The sequence below is a fragment of the Lepidochelys olivacea genome (genome assembly GCF_965140295.1).
Source record: "Lepidochelys olivacea isolate rLepOli2 genome assembly, chromosome: 1".
Taxonomy (NCBI): Eukaryota; Metazoa; Chordata; order Testudines; family Cheloniidae; genus Lepidochelys; species Lepidochelys olivacea.
Window position 1 is genome coordinate 340,404,041 of NC_140411.1, and position 18,732 is coordinate 340,422,772.

Consider the following 18,732-nt stretch of genomic DNA (forward strand, 5'->3'; position numbering starts at 1 on the left):
GTGGGGGAGTTGTAGGGTTAGCCAAATCAGGGGAACGGGGGAAGTTTGAGTGGAATAGCCAAATTAGAGGGGGGAAGGTAGGGAGCCAGAGACAGGTGAAGACAGGTGAAGTCGGGGGGAATCAGACTGGAAATTTCCAACTTTCTGAACTCTCAGCCTTAACAAGTATGCTAAAATGTAAGGAAATATATTAGAAATACATAAAAGATACATATTTCTGAGAGATTAAAATTAAATGCATATATATTTCCCTCTTTATTTAGGTGAGAAAAAAGGACCAGATCAATATTGAAACAAAAAATAAAACTGTGAGATTTATTGGAGAGCTTGCCAAGTTTAAGATGTTCTCCAAAAATGACACCCTGCATTGTTTAAAGGTTAGTGTTGGTAAGACATGTAGTTAGAAAAGTACAGTACTTGTTTGTAATGCATAAGATCATCTTCCCATCCCTATCCTCCATTTTTCCATTGTTAAAGATTTTTATTACGTTGCATAAAGTATTGGAACCTTGATTTTCTTGTTACTTTAATCTCCAATAGTAAAAATCTATTACAATATTCTTCCCTACTGGGATATGAGAAAATGACTTGCTGCTAATTGTTTTTCTCAGAAGATAGTTGTAAGCAATCCCTAATCATCCATCCAAACTTCCTTGGAGAGCTGGAAATGAGCTTTTTGTTATTACTTTGTTTTTTACTACTTCTCCAATAAAAAGGAAACTTGTTAGTGACTGTAAAAGAGAGGCTGATATGCCATCTCAGTAGGTAGGCATGTGCCATTTGTTGAGGAAGAAGTAAATCAACTCAGAACACTGAGCTCCAGATATTTAGTCCCAGATGCATATGTGGTATTAAGGTTAAGTCTGATTGTTTATCTTCACTTCACAATTGATTTTAACTCAGATTTTTAAAATAAAATAAAATGTTTAAAATAAGGTGTTTATAACAGGACATTGTAGGTACAATACGTTTTCAACTAGCTTCTGGTGTTGGTGGTGGTAATTTTAAAATCTCTTCAGTTATTAAAACTGAATTTTAAAACTCAGATAAACTAATCATTTATGCAGTTTCTCTAGAAGCTGGTGAGTATCTGGATAGTACTATACAATGCAAAGTTCTATTCTTTTACCTGTTGCTCAGCTTAAACAATAAAACTAGATTAGTTAATTTCACTTTTGGGTACTCATGTGGTTGTACAATATTAAGTGTTGGTTTTCCAATCCAGCAGAGCAAATTTTAAAGCAGGTATGAATTATTTTTAAAAAGTATGCATTATTATTTTTTTAAAAGTTACGAGCTTTCTATAGTAGGTTCTGTAAACATCCTATTTTTTTTAAATGTACAAATCCTATATCTGGAACCTAAACCACCACTTTAGAATATTACTTTCTTATTAAAAGGAAGTTTCATAATGAAATGGCATGAGATAAGTTGCCAGTATCTTAGCACTCAAATTGAGATGAAATAGCATTTCAGTTTTTAAAAATAGTTATATTAATAACTGTCTAGTTAATAAAATCATATTTATTAGTGTTCTTATTAGTGGAAATAGAGATTCAAAATGTGGTGACTGTGTGTATATTTACACAGATGCTTCTGTCAGACTTTTCTCATCACCATATTGAAATGGCATGTACTCTGCTGGAAACGTGTGGAAGATTCCTATTTAGATCACCAGAGTCTCACTTAAGAACAAGTGTTCTTTTGGTAAGATAAACTATAGCCATTTTATTGTAGAAAATCATGTACTGAATTCACCTGTCATCATTGTCTTTTCTTTGTTTTGCAGTTTGTCATACAACCTGGCAATAATGGCCATAACTACTGTAACATCAACTAATGCAAACTTTCATTAGATTTTATCCACTACTATAACAGAGTTTGTAAATAGTATTCATAATAGAAAACACCACAAAAATGTTCAGACTTAATTTGTGATCTAAAGCAAAAAGGAAAGTTTTCCCATATGAAATTGCATCCACGAGCTCCTACTTTTAGAACTGAGTGCTGAGCTGCTCAGACCTTGGACTCTTAGGTCTGGTCTATGCTGAGGGAGAGGTGATCGATCTAAGTTACGCAACTTCAGCTACGTGAATAACGTAGTTGAAGTCGACGTACTTAGATTTACTCACCGCGGTGTCTTCACTGTGGAGTCGACGGGAGAGCGCTTGGCTGTCTATTTATTGCGTCGAGACTAGACGTGATAAATAGACCCCCCCGCTGGATCGATCGCTGCCCATTGATCCAGTGGGTAATGTAGACAAGCCCTTAGAAGCAGTGAGAATCTCACCAAAGTCACTAGACTGAAGAGCTCTAGGATGCAGAGATTGCAGCTATAACATGAGAAATGCAGGCTCCATTTCCATTTTGGTTTTTTTCATGTGTGTCTGCTGTTGATCTTTGAGCTGTTGAAACAGATGTTTTCTTGGATAATTTTGGGTTTTTGTATAGCTTAAAATGTAATTGCTGTTTAGAGTTTTTATTTTCAAACTTTTAGGGTCCTATAAATTTCTATGCATCAGAGTGGAGACTGACTTTTAGAAGTAGGGTGTAAGTACTATTGAGAAGTCTTTACAGCCCAGCACATGCTGTTTTTAGGACAGGACTTTTCTTTCAGAGACACTGGAATATGTGTGTAGCTTACTCTTGAAGCCATAGAGGAGATGGACAAGTTTCTTAAACTTTAACACTGTTACATCAGTCTGACTCCTTTGGCACACAACGGTTCCATTTTAGTGTCTGTATCTTTTATGATGATGTGCTGACACAAACACTTAGCGCTGCCCAGTGTTACATTGTAGACCTCAGTGCCTTTTTGACCTTTTGCAACCTGTTCAGTGCTGGCTATGTTTCCATATTTCACCTGCAAGGATGGTGGCTTTCTGAATATCCTGTTTATTGGAGAACTCCAGTTACTTATAAATATCCTTGTGATTTCCAGGAAAGACTTAGAGAATTTAGTTTATTGGGAAAAAAAGGGGATTGCCTTTTAGATAGAAGTGACAATATAGAATCATGGGGAGAAGACTGAGGATGAGACTGGAGGAATTGGAGTGAGTGGCCTGGGGAGACAATAGTTAGTAGTTGAGGAGTAGTTTGGAATAAGTTAGTTCAGAGTTCATTAACTAGGAGAGCAACTTGTTAAGTGGAGTAGAAGAAGGTTGTGGAAGTGATGGTCTCATTCAACAGAGTAACAAAATCTGAACTTTTAAATTTAAGAGAAAAGGATTAATGAAGATTGTAAAAGAGGGAATTGCAGTTGTTGAGATGGATATACTTAAAGCATGAAAAGAGATGTCACCAGAGGCAGTGTTGATGTGAGGACAAACGCTGGCAATGACCTAGAAATGAAGATAGATTGACTTTTTTCTTCCATGTTTTTGGTCTATAATTTTGAGTTCTAAGACAATGCCAAGATTTCAGGTCTGGAGAACAATTTTAAGGTCTGGTTAAAGAGACCAAATAACTAAGCTGAACATGATATAAAAAAAGATTCAGTGACAAAAATAATCAGTAGGAGGAAATAAGATTGAAGACAGGAGCTGGGCAAGCAGATAGAGGGCAAATAGAGTGAGTTGTGAGTTTGCCTTTGTTTATATAGGAGGTTAGACTAAACATTAGAATGATCCTTTCTGGCCTTCAGATCTATGCATCTGAGTTATGGGAGAAGTAGATGTATTTCAGTTTAGGTAATTTTAATGCAAATGAAAGGTTTAAATCAATAGGTAACATAACTGCATGTTTCCAGGCTGTAACTTTTATCTACTATTATAAACTACAACAGATTTATTTGTTCAGCATGAACTTATCAAAAAGACTGTTAAATTGTCCAGTGAATAGGCTAACAAAACATATTACCATCTCTAAAGAAGCTTAGTACTCTTATGAAAAGCAGCCTTCTGTAAAGGCACTGAATATTCAGGGTTTTCAGTCCAGGGTTTTAGCTCCTTAGTGCAAGGGGATAGTTCTTAATTTCTCCTGCAGCTCTTATCCCATTACTGTTTTGCAGAGGAAGGCAGGGCCTTCTCTTTTTCCAGGCTCTCCATTCTACCCACTCAGTCTCCAGAGATTATGGGTCAGTGGTGACTTTCCCCATTGAGTTCCCAACAAAGAGAATTGGAGTCAAAGAGCTGATGCCTCTTGAGCCTTTAGTTCATGCAGTTGAAGCTTTGAATTTGATGTCCCTTGTTTTAGTGGTGCAGAAGTGAAAGAAAGGGGGTGCGAGAGAATGTGATGTTTTGGGTGTCACCCAAACAGATAAGGAGTTCTTTCACTGCCTTCCCCATAACCTTGGGTACCTTTATGCAGTGCAGATTTGTTTCAGATCCCTGACATCAGTAGCCTGCCCACAAGCACAAGGTTTCACCCTGGCTTCCACCAGCCTAGTTTCCTTGCAGAGTGACATCAACCATCCTTCCAGGCTTGAGTCTCCTCACGTCCATCCTCCCTGAGTTCTTAACTGTCAGACACTCTGACTTTTCCCTTCTGGTTCATAACTCCTGAAGGTGTGAAATCAGCCCTCCAGTTACCAGCTCACTTTTGCACCCACGCTGCACACAGTTAACACACCGCAGACCTGCTTGGTAAAAATAAACAAAAAGTTTATTTAATAGAAAAAACACAGATTCAAAGATGAAATAGGAAGGGAAGTTATCATATACAAGTTACACAGAAAATAAACAGAAAGAAGCAACTTCAGATTTATATGTCTATATTCGATAAAATCCCTTTTCTTATACAAGTTACCCATCGCCTTTGAACAGTTTTTCCCAGCGTACCCTCTAGCCATAGTTGGGATCCATCCTTCACAGAGTGCATTCTGCCTTGAAGACTGTCCCTCAGGTTCTGGATGCCAAATCTCAAACATAAGCTTGCTTTTAAAACGCTTTTTTTCCTTTTTTTTCTTAGTCCATGGTGACTCATGTTTATTCAGTGTGTGGAAATCCTCTGTTATTTTGAGAACTGGGATGTCCCAATGTCTTTCCGTTAACTTTCATGGTTCACCATTGTCTCTTCCTGGCTGGACCAGGATCATTACTTGGAACTGGTTTTGTGTAAACACCTGGAGGTGCCTCTCCTTGCTGTGAGGTATAGTTGAAATTGTAGTACAGGTTACGAACGGTTTTCTGTATACATAAATACATAGATTCATAACCACAGTGTGTATACATATCTCATAATAACCATCAAGTTCAGAACATTACAAACTTTCATAAAAGACCTTACTTGATACACTTTTATAGTACAATAATACAGTATTCAACTGGTTGGTTCAACTGTTCATTTCTGGGGTTTAAAACTTCTGTTCTCCTGTTGGAGTGTCTGGAGCTGATTATCACAGTGGGTAAACATAATTATCAGTTGGGGTTAGTGGGTATATGCTATATACCTGTATGTGCTTCAAGTTCAAGTCCTGATCCATTATTTAAAAAATAATGTATTTGCATAGTATGATCGTTTTTCTGTATCTTACGCGCAGCAGTAAAGTGTGTCCACTTCCTCAATCTGGTATATGTGCTTGGAAAACAAAATGGGTCTTTTATCCTTTTAAAGACATTTCTCTCGCTGTATTGCATCACTTGTAGTTAGTACAAGTTTACAAGTCAAGATAAATAAAATACACCTTCTACCCAAGGTTCGTTTTTGACTGCTCACCTTTGGTCCTTGTCTGTGCTACAAAAATTCCCCATTGTTAGCTGTTCCCACTGGTAACACGTGCTGTATCAGTACTGAATGTGATATCACTGTAAGCATTGCCAAGGACAACCCATGTTCACCATTTCAGAAAATGTGGTTAAAATCTGCTCAGAATTGCAGGTGAGTAATTTTCCCTTGTTGTACACAGGGGGGCCTTGCTGTAGGAAGTTGCAGATGGCAGAGAAGCATTTGAAACACCTCATGAATTGGAAATATAGCAGATTAAGTAGATGCTTTAGTACTACAGACTACTCTAGACTACAAGCTCCAGTACTGCCTTACAGTAAACACAAAAATCCAATTTTTTACTTAAATAGTATTATATAAATTGGATTGTAGGCTTATGTTAGCAGTAAAGGTGAACTGTGAAAAGGATTACTATCAGAGCAAATAATTTGGGGTCGCCCCAAGGGAAAATCTAATCAGGTTTAAAGCCTTAGCAGTATCTAATATGTAGAATTGTGGTCTGCTGAGTTCTGCTGGATATTTTTTAACCTTAAGCTTTCCTTGCGGAGCATAAATTTTGTAATAAGGTCTCCAACTAGCTGTGTCCTTACAATGATTGGCAGTCATGTTGCAACTAACTGGATCATTTCCTACCAACCCCATGCAAGGATCCAGATGGAAAATTGAAATGAGAGCAAGTTCTTGGAAATCATAGGACTAGATTAAAAAAAATCTGAATAGTGATAATGAAACCAACACACCTCCTGGGTGTGGCGTTCTGTCCCATCTAGTGGCAGCGAGGCCACTTAGAGTTAAATGAGTCTGCTTTACCACAGTAGCTAACAGTCAGTTGGCTTTTAGCTCATGCTGTAGAGGCTCATGCACTAAGCTCGAGAGGTCCCTGGTTCAGTCCTGCCCGCTGACAGACAGGGTCTGTCGGTGTTACAATAGGATTGTTTAGTCTGCGGAAAAGAAGAATGAGGGGGGATTTGATAGTTGCTTTCAACTACCTGAAAGGGGGTTCCAAAGCGGCTGGATCTAGACTGGTCTCAGTGGTAGCAGATGACAGAACAAGGAGTAATGATCTCAAGTTGCAGTGGGGGAGGTTTAGGTTGGATATTAGGAAAAACTTTTTCACTAGGATGATCGTGAAACACTGGAATTTCAGGAGTGCGTTACCTAGGGAGGTGGTGGAATCTCCTTCCTTAGAAGTTTTTACGTCAGGCTTGAGAAAGCCCTGGCTGGGATGATTTAGTTGGGGATTGGTCCTGCTTTGAGCAGGGAGTTGGACTAGATGACCTCCTGAGGTCCCTTCCAACCCTGATATTCTATGATTCTATGATTAAGATAATGGACTTCTTTTTTTTCTTTCCCAGGGAGAATGTTTTGAGTCCTAAAAATCCTTTTTCTTTAATTTGCACTCCCTTCCAAGGCTCTGTGTCACAGTGACCAGCAGAAGGCTAGAAAAGATTTGATCAGAATTGCCCACTAATAGGCCATGGGATCATTACAGAGGGTACTATAGGGTCTGGAATTGACAGGTCAAGGCTTGAGACCTAAACTTGTTTCTCATGTAGTAGCTCATTCTGGGCTCAACTGACATTGTGGAGCTATCTCTGGAGATGAGATATTGTAGAGTCTCATCTTATGGCAAAGGATTAACAAAAATGAAAAAAAAATAAGTCAAAATTGCCTTTGATATATATTGGTTGTGTTTGTTGTGTGCTCTTATAACCTACTTGCAATGAGAATTAATGTGATAAATGTTCATAGTATGATGTCTGTTTTGTAGCTCATTTATGTCATAATTGTACTTGCCTTCACATCAAAGTCTATACAATCCTTTGTGTTGATGTGCAAGAAAATTCTGATTTCAAAGTGAAAGAAAATCAAATGTATTTTAGTTATTATTGCCCATTTGGTTTCATTATTTTATATTTTACATAAAGGAATTCCTCAAATATCCATCTGAACTCAGTTTTTTTTAATCCGGATAAATCCCAAACTGCCACTTTCTGCTTCTTGTAGTGCTGCTAGGGGCTTGTATTATCAGCAGAACTGCTATATATTATTTTACAGATTATGAGATGAGTTTTCATAAAGGAGGAAACTTAAAAAATGAGAACATTTTATATCACGATATATGCTTGGGCTAGCATTTTCTGTGTTTTTTTCTGTATTAGGGAGGATAATTTGTATTTTTATAAAGCTTTCTTCTCAACTTGGTATCTCCTCCTGATGTGAAGTGTAACACAGAATTTGTTGCTATGGAAATAACTTATGATTTAGTATTTTGGGCTGTGAAGAAAACGAACACTTTTTATTAAATGCATACACTTCTGGTAATGGATAACATGCTAAGAAAAAAATAAATCCACATGTGCCTTTCTGATCTTGTTTTTCAGTAAGATGTATTAGAAAATATGTCTCCAGATAATCATGGTTTTGAAGAAAAGGTCTTTAGTTATTGGACAGTTGTAATACTTTTTATCTTCTATGTCCCCTTCTAACCTTAGTGATATCCAGGTGTTATAAAAACACCTCTAAATTAAGCTATACAGTGCCTCTGTGGGGTAGGTGAGTCATAGTTACCTATTTACAGATACGGAAACTGGCTGGCACAGAGGGTGAATTTTACTTGCAGTAATTCAGGAAGTCTGTGACAGAACCAGGAGTAGAATATATATCTTCTTACTCCTCCTGTACTTTAGCAACTAGACCTTGCTTCCTTTCTAATTGTTGTTCATACAGCACCAAAAGCATGTTAGGCACTTTACTATAGCTCAGTCCTTGATCAAAGAAGTTTGTAAATTAATTTTAGATGTGATGCAAAAAGTGAGTGCAACAAAGTGGGGCGGAGATGGTGAAGGAAAGAAGAAAGGAGAGATCATGGCTATAATATGATTACACGATTTCATATGCTTGTTATGAAGCTGATCCAGCAAAGGACTTTAACATATGCTTAATTTTAAGCACATGAATAGTCCCAGAGAAATGTTCATGTTCAGTGTTTAACATGTGCTTAAGCGCTTTGCGTGCCCTTCATTACTCCTGGAGGAATTCTGTGCCACTGCGCAATGCATAATTTTGCAGAAATTAATATGCACATAAAATTTCATTTCCCCCACAAAAATGGTCTGCAGTGCTGCTAGCCATCACTAGGGCCCACTGGATCTGGCAGAACCCAGCTTGCACATGCAAGTCACTGCTGGGGGGAGGGAGAGGGCATTAGAGGGTTCCTGGCAGCTGCAGTTCCCAGCGTGCCCTGAGGGAAGGAGAGGGCGGCATGCAGGAAACTGTGCAAGGCTGGGATGGAGCATCAGGCTGTTTTCTCCCTCTTGGATCCCAGGGCTCTTGGTGGGAAGGGGGGACAGGTGTCTGGGCAAGGACGGGGGCTCACAGCTTGGCTCTGGAGAGGATTTTTAATTTTTTGGTGCAGAGTGCCTCCAGGAGTACTTTATGCACATCCGGTGATGGTACCACTGTTCTATTTTTTTAATTTAGTTTAAATTTTTATTGATTTATTTATTTTTAATTTAGTTGCGCTTCAAAATGAAAAACCTGAAGGCTCCATTGTAACATTAATTCTCATTTTACGCCTACATTGCAAGTAGGCATTGTCAGCATTTTACTTGTGGGAAAACAGTCAGGGATGTCCACAGAGGACGTTGGAGCTGAAATCAGAGTTCAGGAGCTCCTGGTTCCCAGACCTGTGCTCTTACCATACTCCTCTCTAAAAATGGGTCTATATCGTGCATATATGTAAAGAGACTTCTCAGCTGATATAAAATACTCTTATAGCTCTAGCACTGACACCAGTATTCCTATTCTTTGGTATCTGACTTATTGTTGGTATGTTTTGAAATTAGGTAGTTTTTCACATCCTCCCTGATTTCAGCTCTGACACTTCCTCTGTGGGCATCCCTGTCTGTTTCCCCACAAGTAAAATGGTAACAATGCCTACTTGCAATGAGAATTAATGTGATAAATGTTGATAAATGCAAAGTAATACATATTGGGAAACATAATCCTAACTATAATATAAAATGATGGGGTCTAAATTAGATGTTACCACTCAAGAAAGAGATCTTGGAATCATTGTGGATAGTTCTCTGGAAGCATCCACTCAATGTAGCAGCAGTCAAAAAAGCAAACAGAATGTTGGGAATCATTAAGAAAGGGATAGATAATAAAACAGAAAATATCATATTGGTGCTATATAAATCCATGGTACACCCACCTCTTGATTGCTGTGTGCAGATGTGGTCACTCCAACTCAAAAAAGATATATTGGAATTGGAAAAGGTTCAGAAAAGTGGAACAAAAATGATGATGGGTATGGAACAGCTTCTGTATGAGGAGAGATTAATGAGATTGGGACTTCTCAGCTTGGAAAAGAGACAAGTAAGGGGGGATATGATAGAGGTCTATAAAATCATGACTGGTGTGGAGAAAGTAAATAAGGAAGTGTTATTTACTCCTTCTCATAACACAAGAACTAGGGGTCACCAAATGAAATTAATAGGCAGCAGGTTTAAAACAAACAAAAGGAAGTATTTCTTCACACAACACACAGTCAACCTGTGGAACTCTTTGCCAGAGGATGTTGTGAAGGCCAAGACTATAACAGGGTTCAAAAAAGAACGAGATAAGTTCATGTAGGATAGGTCCATCAATGGCTATTAGCCAGGATGGGCAGGGATACAAAATCAACCATACCAACAGGGTGGGCCGTGTCTCTAGTGGCAGTAAACTGGTTCTGCAGAGGTCTCTGGCTGGCTTGTTCCCTGGTAGTGGAATGGAGAGCCTTCAACAGAGAGTGAAGAGAAATTGTTGTCATCGTCCTCCTCCTCCTTTGGCAGAGGTGGAGCAGTTATGGATGCTGTGGGAGACTCCATCAGTACAGCACACACATCCGGGGAATGAGATGTGATTGGTACTAAGAACCTGTCAGTGACAAGCAAGGGCAACTCAGGCGTTTCTTAAACCAGCAAGTCCCAAGGAAAGCAAAATTTCTGCTGTACCGGAATGGTGGGCAGTACCAAAATGTCCTGTGAATTTGGTAGGGCCCTATTTATGAATATGTTGAAGAATATTGGTCCCAGTACAGACTCCTGGGGCACACCACTATTTATTTCTCTCCATTCTGAAAACTGACCATTTATTCCTACCCTTTGTTTCCTATCTTTTAACCAGTTACTAATTCATGAAAGGACCTTCCCTCTTATCCCATAACTGCTTACTTTGCTTAGGAGCTTTTGGTGAGGGACCTTGTCAAAGGCTTTCTGAAAGTCTAAACCTAGTATATCCACTTGTTCACCCCTGCCCACATGCTTGTTGACCCCTTCAAAGAATTCTAGTAGATTGGTGAGGCACAATCTCCCTTTACAAAAACCATGTTAACTCTTCCCCAAGAAATTATGTTCATCTAAGTGTCCGATAATTCTGTTTTAAGTAGTTTCAACCAGTTCGCCTGGTACTGAAGTTAGGTTTACTGGCCTGTGCCAGGATTACTCTGGAGCCTTTTTTAAAAATTAGCGTCACATTAGCCTATCCTCCAGTCATCTGGCACAGAAGCTGATTTAAATGATAGGTTACATACCACAGTTTAGTAGTTCTGCAATTTCACATTTGAGTTCCTTCAGAACTCTTGGGTGAATACCGTCTGGCCGTGGTGTCTATTACTGGTGACAATTACTGTTTATTTTATCAGTTTGTTCCAAAATCTCCTCCGTCACCTCAATCTGAGACAGTTCCTTCGATTTGTCACCTAAAAAGAATGGCTCAGATTTGAGAATCTTCCTCACATCCTCACAAACCTATGCAAAGAATTCATTTAGTTTCTCAGCAATGGCCATATCTTCACTGAGTGCTCCTTTAGCAACTCTATCGTCCAGTGGCCCCACTGGTTGTTTAGCAGGCTTCCTGCTTCTGATGTACTTAAAAAAATGTTTTGCTGTTACTTTTTGAGTCTTTGGCTAGTTGCTCTTCAAATTCTTTTTTGGCCTTCCCAATTATATTTTTATACCTCACTTGCCAGAGTTTATGCTCCTTTTTGTTTTCCTCAATAGGATTTAACTTCCACTTTTTAAAGGATGCCTTTTTGCCTCTAACTGCTCCTTTCACTTTGTTGTTTAGCCACGATGGCATTTTTTTATCCTCGTCCTATGTTTTTTAATTTGCATTAATGCATTTAAATTGAATCTCTATTATGGTGTCATTAAAAAGTTTCCATGCAGCTTGCAGGGATTTCACTTTTGGCACGGGACCTTTTGGCACACCCTTGGGTGCCCCTAACCATACCCTTTGCACCACCTTGGTGGCCTTACTAGGACCCATGGGCAGTCTATAGACACCAATTCTCAAAGACCCCTAGGGTTTCCCATTGTGGTAGGAGAAGGCAATCTTCTAGAGCTTCTGTCTGATCCACAAGAGGAGACCTTTGAGGAACAAGAAGCAAGACTAGACAAAAAGATTACTCCCACGATTTAACATCTCTTCATCCTCTCCTGATGAAGCTGTTATGCCTCCCCCACCAACGCTGGCCGACAACTTCAAACAATTTCAAGACCTTATCAAGAGGGTAGTGGATTCTTTACCAATTCCTCTGGAAGAGGTTAAGGAGTTGCACCACAAGGTGCTTGACATCCTGCACACTTCCTCATCTGCCCACTTTGCACTTGCCATTCATGAGGCCTTGCTGGACCCAGCAAAGGTTCTATGGCAGACACTGGCCACGATACCACCTTCATATAAGAGAGTGGACAAAAAATACTATGTTCCCTCTAAAGACTTGGACTTTTTATTTTCACACCCATCCCAAACTCCCTTGTCACTGACGCTGTAAACGAATGTGGTAGACAGCACTACAGTAAATCGACACTGTATGACAAGGACTTGAAACGTCTTGCTTTATTTGGGTGAAAATCATATTAATCGGCAACCCTGCAATATAGGATCGCCAATTACCAAGCTCTTATTGCAAAATAAAATCATGTCAATTATTCCAAACTAAACGCTTTCATTGGCCATCTTCCAGTTGGTCAGAGGGAGCAGTTTCAGGAAAATATTGCCGAAGGTCAACATCTCTCAAGGACATCTTTGCAGGCCTCTCTAGACACCGCTGACACAGCCACCTGCCCCATCTCCACAGCAATGGGTCATGTGGAGGGCTTCCTGGATTCACCTTTCTGACTTTCCAAGAGAAGTCCAGTTTACTGTGGAGGACCTTCCATTTAAGGGATCAAAGTTATTTGCAGAGAAAATGGATGAATCCCTTCACACACTAAAAGATGCTAGAGCTGCTTTGTGCTTTCTGGGAATTTACACACCTGCACAAAAAAGAAGATATGGTAAATCCCCCATGGGACAGAGATCCTGGTTTACTTTGTTTCTTCCTCCTCAGAGGCATTATGAGCCCCAACCAAGAAGACAACGTCTACCAAAGAGGAGACCAGCTGCCCCACAATCATCAACTTCACACCCATCTACATCTAAACACCAATTTTGACATGGTGGTTGAGACCCCAAATTACCACCTTCATATTTGTTTGTGGCAACAACCCGAACAACTCCCCTGCTTCGGTGACCACCTTACTCTTTTTCGTCAACTAGAAATGTATAACCACAGACAAGTGAGTATTGGAGATCATCTCCACAGGGTATTTGATCCATTTTACCTCCCTCCCACTTGCCCATTCCCCCCTCCCTGACCATCTCAGGCATCCTTCTCACAAGCATCTTGTACCTCAGGAAACACTCTCTCTGAACCTAGGTGCTATAGAACCAGTTCCAACTCAACATAGAAGGGATTCACTCAACAAATTTGTAAAGATATAGCACTTCAAAATAGTTACTCTTGGACAAATAATTCCATCTCGGACCAACGGGACTGGTTCTCAGACCTTGACCTACAAGATGCTTATCTTCATATTGCAATCCATCCATCCCAGAAGGTTTCTGTGATTCATTCAGGGACAGGATCACTTTCAATACAAGGTGCTCCCATTCGGACTATCGTCTGCACCAGAGTGTTCTCAAAAGTCCTTTCTGTGGTAGTGGTGCAAACAAGGAATTATGATATTCCCACATCTAGAGAATTGCCTGCTCAAAGCACACTCCTTTGAAGCTTTGACGGCCCCACAAAAGACCACGGACCTATTTCTTCAGCTGGGGCTACAATTAAACATCCAAAAAACCATATTAACTCCAGTACAGCATCTGGAATTCATAGGAGCCTATATAGATGCAGTAGAGGCTAACACTATCCTTCCCTCACGCAGGTTCAACACCTTAGTCAACTTATTCCCAACAATCCAGGCCAGCCCTGAGACTTCTGCCAGCAACTCCCTTGACTGGTAGAAAGACAGTCACAATGTCTGTGCAGCAGTTCCCTTCACTCAGTCATCCCTAATTTTAATAATCACAACAGACGTATCCCTATTGGGATGAGGAGTCCACCTGGACACGCACATTGTTCAAGCCAAATGGTCCCCACTCAAGTCCACACTACGTATCAACTTACTAGAACTCAGAGCAGTCAGAAAAGCCTGTACATATTTCTTACCACTGATCGGGGCAAGCATATAAAGATTGACAGACATCTCTTGTACGTTTTACATAAAGTGCCAGGGAGGAGCAAGATCATTTTCCCTTTGTGTCGAAGCAGTGAAACTCTCAAATTGGTGCATTCGCCACCAAATCAACATCTCAACAGCTTATGTCCCAGGCATACAAAACGCTACAGCAGACACTCTCAGCAGGAATTTCTCCCAGGATCATGAATGGGAAATAAATCCCTCCATTCGCCACAGCATATTTCTACATTGGGGAGTCCCAAAGATAAAGTTATTTGCCACAGCCAGAAACAAGAAGTGCTCCCAGTTCTGCTCCAGGCCCAGCGTGGGTTATCACTTTCTCAGAGACGCCTTTCTTCTACAATGGAACACAGATCTCTTGTATGCCTTTCCACCGATTCCTCTAATATCCACAGTCCAGCTCAAGATTTAAAAAAAAAAAAAATAGAGAGAGAGCCACAGTTATCCTCATAGCTCCCATGACACCACGTCAGACATGGTTTACATACCTTATTCTACTGGTGATTTGTTCTTGAGCCTATTCCTCGCTTCCTCTCTCAGGATGCTGGCCAGGTCCATCAACCCAATCTGCAGGTTCTCTGGCTCAAAGCATGGCTCCTTGATGGTTCAAAGGCTTGGAAATGACCCACTCCAAGGATTGAAAGGCGGTGCTGTTGAATAGAAGGAAGCAAACTACTCGTCACACTTATATTCAAAAGTGGAAGAGATTCCAACTCCGGTGTGACTTGAGGCACATTACTCCTACATTCTCTGCACTATCACTTGTCATCCTTGAACTAAAAAAATCAGGATTATCTCTAAACTCTGTAAAGGTGCATCTTGCAGCCATCACTGCCTTCCATCATAAGATAGACTGTTGTTCTCTTTTCACTCACCTTACAAAAGAAGGTTTCTCAAGGGCCTGGGTAACCTCTTCCCACAAATCAGATGTCCTGTACTGACATGGGACCTCAACTTTGTCCTCAAGTGGCTAACCAGATCTCCCTTTGAACCCATGGCCACCTACTCACTTCTGTACCTCTCTAGGAAAACCGCATTTCTAGCAGCCATTACTTCTGCTCGAAGTATAGGAGAGATAGGGGCTCTAATGGGTTACCCTCACCCGTTAGTCTTTTTCAAAGACAAGATTACACTATGACCACACCCACGGTTCCTACTGAAAATATCTTTGGACTTCCATATAAACTAGCTTATCCGCTTCCCAATTTTCTTTCTGAAACCACACTGGGACAAAAGGAAGGTGACATTACACACGCTCGATGCAGGAGATCGTTAGCCTTATATTTGGATAGGACTAAGCCCTTCAGGAAGTCTCCCAGACTATTTTTTTCTATTGCTGACAGATCTAAGGGATCCTCAATCTCTTAAAAAAGACTCTCTCTAGATGGATATTGGACTGCATTACCTATTGCTATTGCTCTCAAGATCTTCAACCTCCTTCTAGACTTTTCTGATTAGAGGGCAAGACTACAATGAAAGAATGTTAACTATTCTTAGTTTTGAGTAGACCACTTTGGCTTCATGAACAACTTTTGCATGTGGGAATGAAAAAGTACTGGAAACCTGAGTTCTGATGATAGCTAGATTTGATGCTCTAGGTTACTATGCATAGACAAGCTAAGATTTAGATACATCCTTAAATGGTATGATTGATTCTTATTTGGCTTCTTAATACGTAACCTCTAAAGTTAGGTGATCCCTTTAGGATAACAGCTCCAGAGTTGTTCAGACTATGTGGAGCCTGTGATAACCTTGGTGTGATTTTATATCATTTTGTTTTAAATATTGTATGATAAAATTCAATTAAATCTCAATATTTTTAATTGTGGAATGCACCAATTTAGAACTGCTTGTGTTCTTGTATTTTGATGTGTATATGTGTATAGCAGGTTTCAGCCTCTGACCCCTGTTCTCATTTTTCCTGAAATAGTCGTTTACTGTGGTATTCTGTTTGCGATCTATTATCTTGTCGTCCCAAAATCTAGCTGCCAACACTGGAGTATACCATGGGAAATATAAATATCAGAGGTAATACCACTGAAAAAAAGTAAATATGGAATTCCAGTGTAATTTTTGCTGATTCTCACCATGTTGTAAAAAGTGTGTAAGAAGTCTTTATTGATTGACTGTGCTAATTTAAATATTTCAACGCATTATTTTTTATTTGTATTACTGTCATACCTAGGGGCCTTAATCATAGACCAGGGCTCCATTGTGCTAATCACAGCACGAACACAGGATTTATGTTTAATAGCTGAAAAACTTATTAAGTAGAATCATAATATGAATAAATAGGAGCTTTTTAGGTTTCATTAAGATAAAACTTAAATGTCTCTTAAATCTTCTTCATGTGATCCCTGGAGAAACATAAATGAAAATAAATGAGCTTTACGATGGTCATACGGAACAAACTACTTAATTTCAAGCTTTCACCTGCGTTTTTAAGAAGGCTGCAAAAAAAAAAATAGTCATAGTCCTATAGTTTAAGGGACCACTGATCATCTAGTCTGACCTCCCGTATATCATAGGCCATCGACATCACCCAGCACCTGCACACTGAACCCAACAATGGAAATGAGTCCAAAGTAAATGAGGCCCACAGGCAACTAGATTTATGTGCCACAGGCAGAGACTAGGAGGGACTGAGGTGCACCAGTGCTTGAGGGCCCTCCAGTGGCAAGGAATTGATTGAATTAGAAATACTCAGATAGTCCTGGCATATGACCCATGCCTACACGCTACAGAGGAAGGCGGAAAAACCCCAAGGTACTTGCCAGTCTGACCTAGGAGCAAATTCCTTTTTGACCCGACGTATTATGGTGATCAGTTAGACCCTGAGAGTGTGAGCAAGAGCCAGCCAGCCAAGCACCTGAGAGTGCGAGAATGCTCAGTGCCATCCCAGAGCCCTAGCCCACCCAGCCCCATGTCCCATCTCCAGTTTTGGCCATCCCTGATGCTTCTGAGGAAGGAGATTTTAAAAACCTCCCAGAAAACATTGCGGAGAAAATAATCTCTTCCTGGCCTCTCCCAGTTGTCAGCCAAAACCCTGAAGCATGAGCTTTAGGAACATAAGACATAAACTGGAAATTAGCCCTAGGCTGTTGAGCTCTGCCCCCCACCATCACAAGCAACATACTTGTAATTTGTTTCTCTGCACTCTGCCTCCAGCCACCCATCAGTTACACTATGAAGACTTTTGGTTTGAGGGAACTTTAGTAGCTTAATGAGAAACATTTTTCACCTGATACATTTTATTTGTTTCTAGGAACAAATGATGAGAAAGAAACAAGCAATGCATCTCGATGCACGGTATGTCACAATGGTGGAGAATGCATACTACTACTGTAATCCCCCTCCTGCTGAAAAAACTGTGAGAAAGAAACGCCCACCTCTGCAGGAGTATATTCGTAAGCTTCTTTACAAGGATCTCTCCAAGGTCACCACTGAGAAGGTGAATCCATGTGAAATCTTGATGTTGTAGATGGCAGTACTTGTGACATGATGCAACTCTTCCTTTTTTATATTTTCTTAAATTATTTATTACAAGAACAATAATTATAGGTACTCATTTAGAACCTGAGAGTGAAAGGATGTAGTTAACTAATGCTGGGAAAGAAGGCTTCTGCTTGACCCATGTAAATGATTGAGGTTGAAAAGATGGGAAGAGGTTTTGAATTCTCCAGATCTGACATTTGTTCTGAAGGATCCAAGAAAGTTGGAACACAGCAAGTGTCTGAGGGCAGGGTTGAGATTAATGTTTACTACTCCCAGGAGAGGAGAAACTGCTTCTGCTATGCCTTGATCAGGATTATATTAAAGATGGGCACACTGTCTGAGCTATTAAAATCAGAGGCATGTGCATGCTAACAAGGCAAGATATTTTAAGGTGAGTCAATGGGGATGTCCAGGTAGAGCTCCAGCCTTGATTTTAGTCTTCCAGGAAGAGAAGAGGAGTAGGTCTGAGAATATGCAAGTCCCAGAAAAGAACACTTTGTGATTTCTCATCAGGTCACACTGGGGGGTGAGGCTCTCAAACTCTAAAGGTACACCAGTCTTATTCTAAGACATGTGCAGGGAGAGTCTACAGTATCTCTGGGATATAACCTTGGATGTCTGTTAGACCATTGGTTCTCAACCTTTCCAGATTACTGTACACCTTTCAGACATCTGATTTATCTTATGTACCCCAAATTTCACCTCGCTTAAAAACAACTTGCTTACAAAATCGGACATAAAAATGCAAGTGTCACAGCACACTATTACTGAACAATTGCTTACTTTCTCATTTTTACCATATCATTATAAAATCAGCTGGAATGTACATATTATACTTCCATTTCAGTGTTGTGGAAGTAGATAGCTGCACCCAACCTGAAAGTGAGAACTGTGTTTTTCTCCAACAGTGTATAGTATATAGAGCTGTATAAATAAGACATTGTCTTTATGAAATTTTAATTTGTATAGATTTTTCTTAGTGCTTTTTGTGTAGCCT

At 39.9% G+C, this 18,732-nt stretch overlaps 1 protein-coding gene across 4 annotated transcripts in view; it reads left to right on the forward strand.

Annotated features, from left to right (window-relative positions):
• The window catches only part of UPF2 (UPF2 regulator of nonsense mediated mRNA decay), a gene marked incomplete at its 3' end in the record, with an annotated part of 133,945 nt that overhangs the window by 52,120 nt on the left and 63,093 nt on the right, over positions 1–18,732 (forward strand). For all 4 annotated transcript variants that reach the window (XM_084623474.1, XM_084623475.1, XM_084623476.1 and 1 more), the window contains 3 exons: positions 264–377; positions 1,591–1,707; positions 17,506–17,691. In XM_084623474.1, coding sequence (XP_084479600.1) covers positions 264–377; positions 1,591–1,707; positions 17,506–17,691 — 417 coding nt within the window. The remainder of the gene's footprint in view (positions 1–263; positions 378–1,590; positions 1,708–17,505; positions 17,692–18,732) is intronic.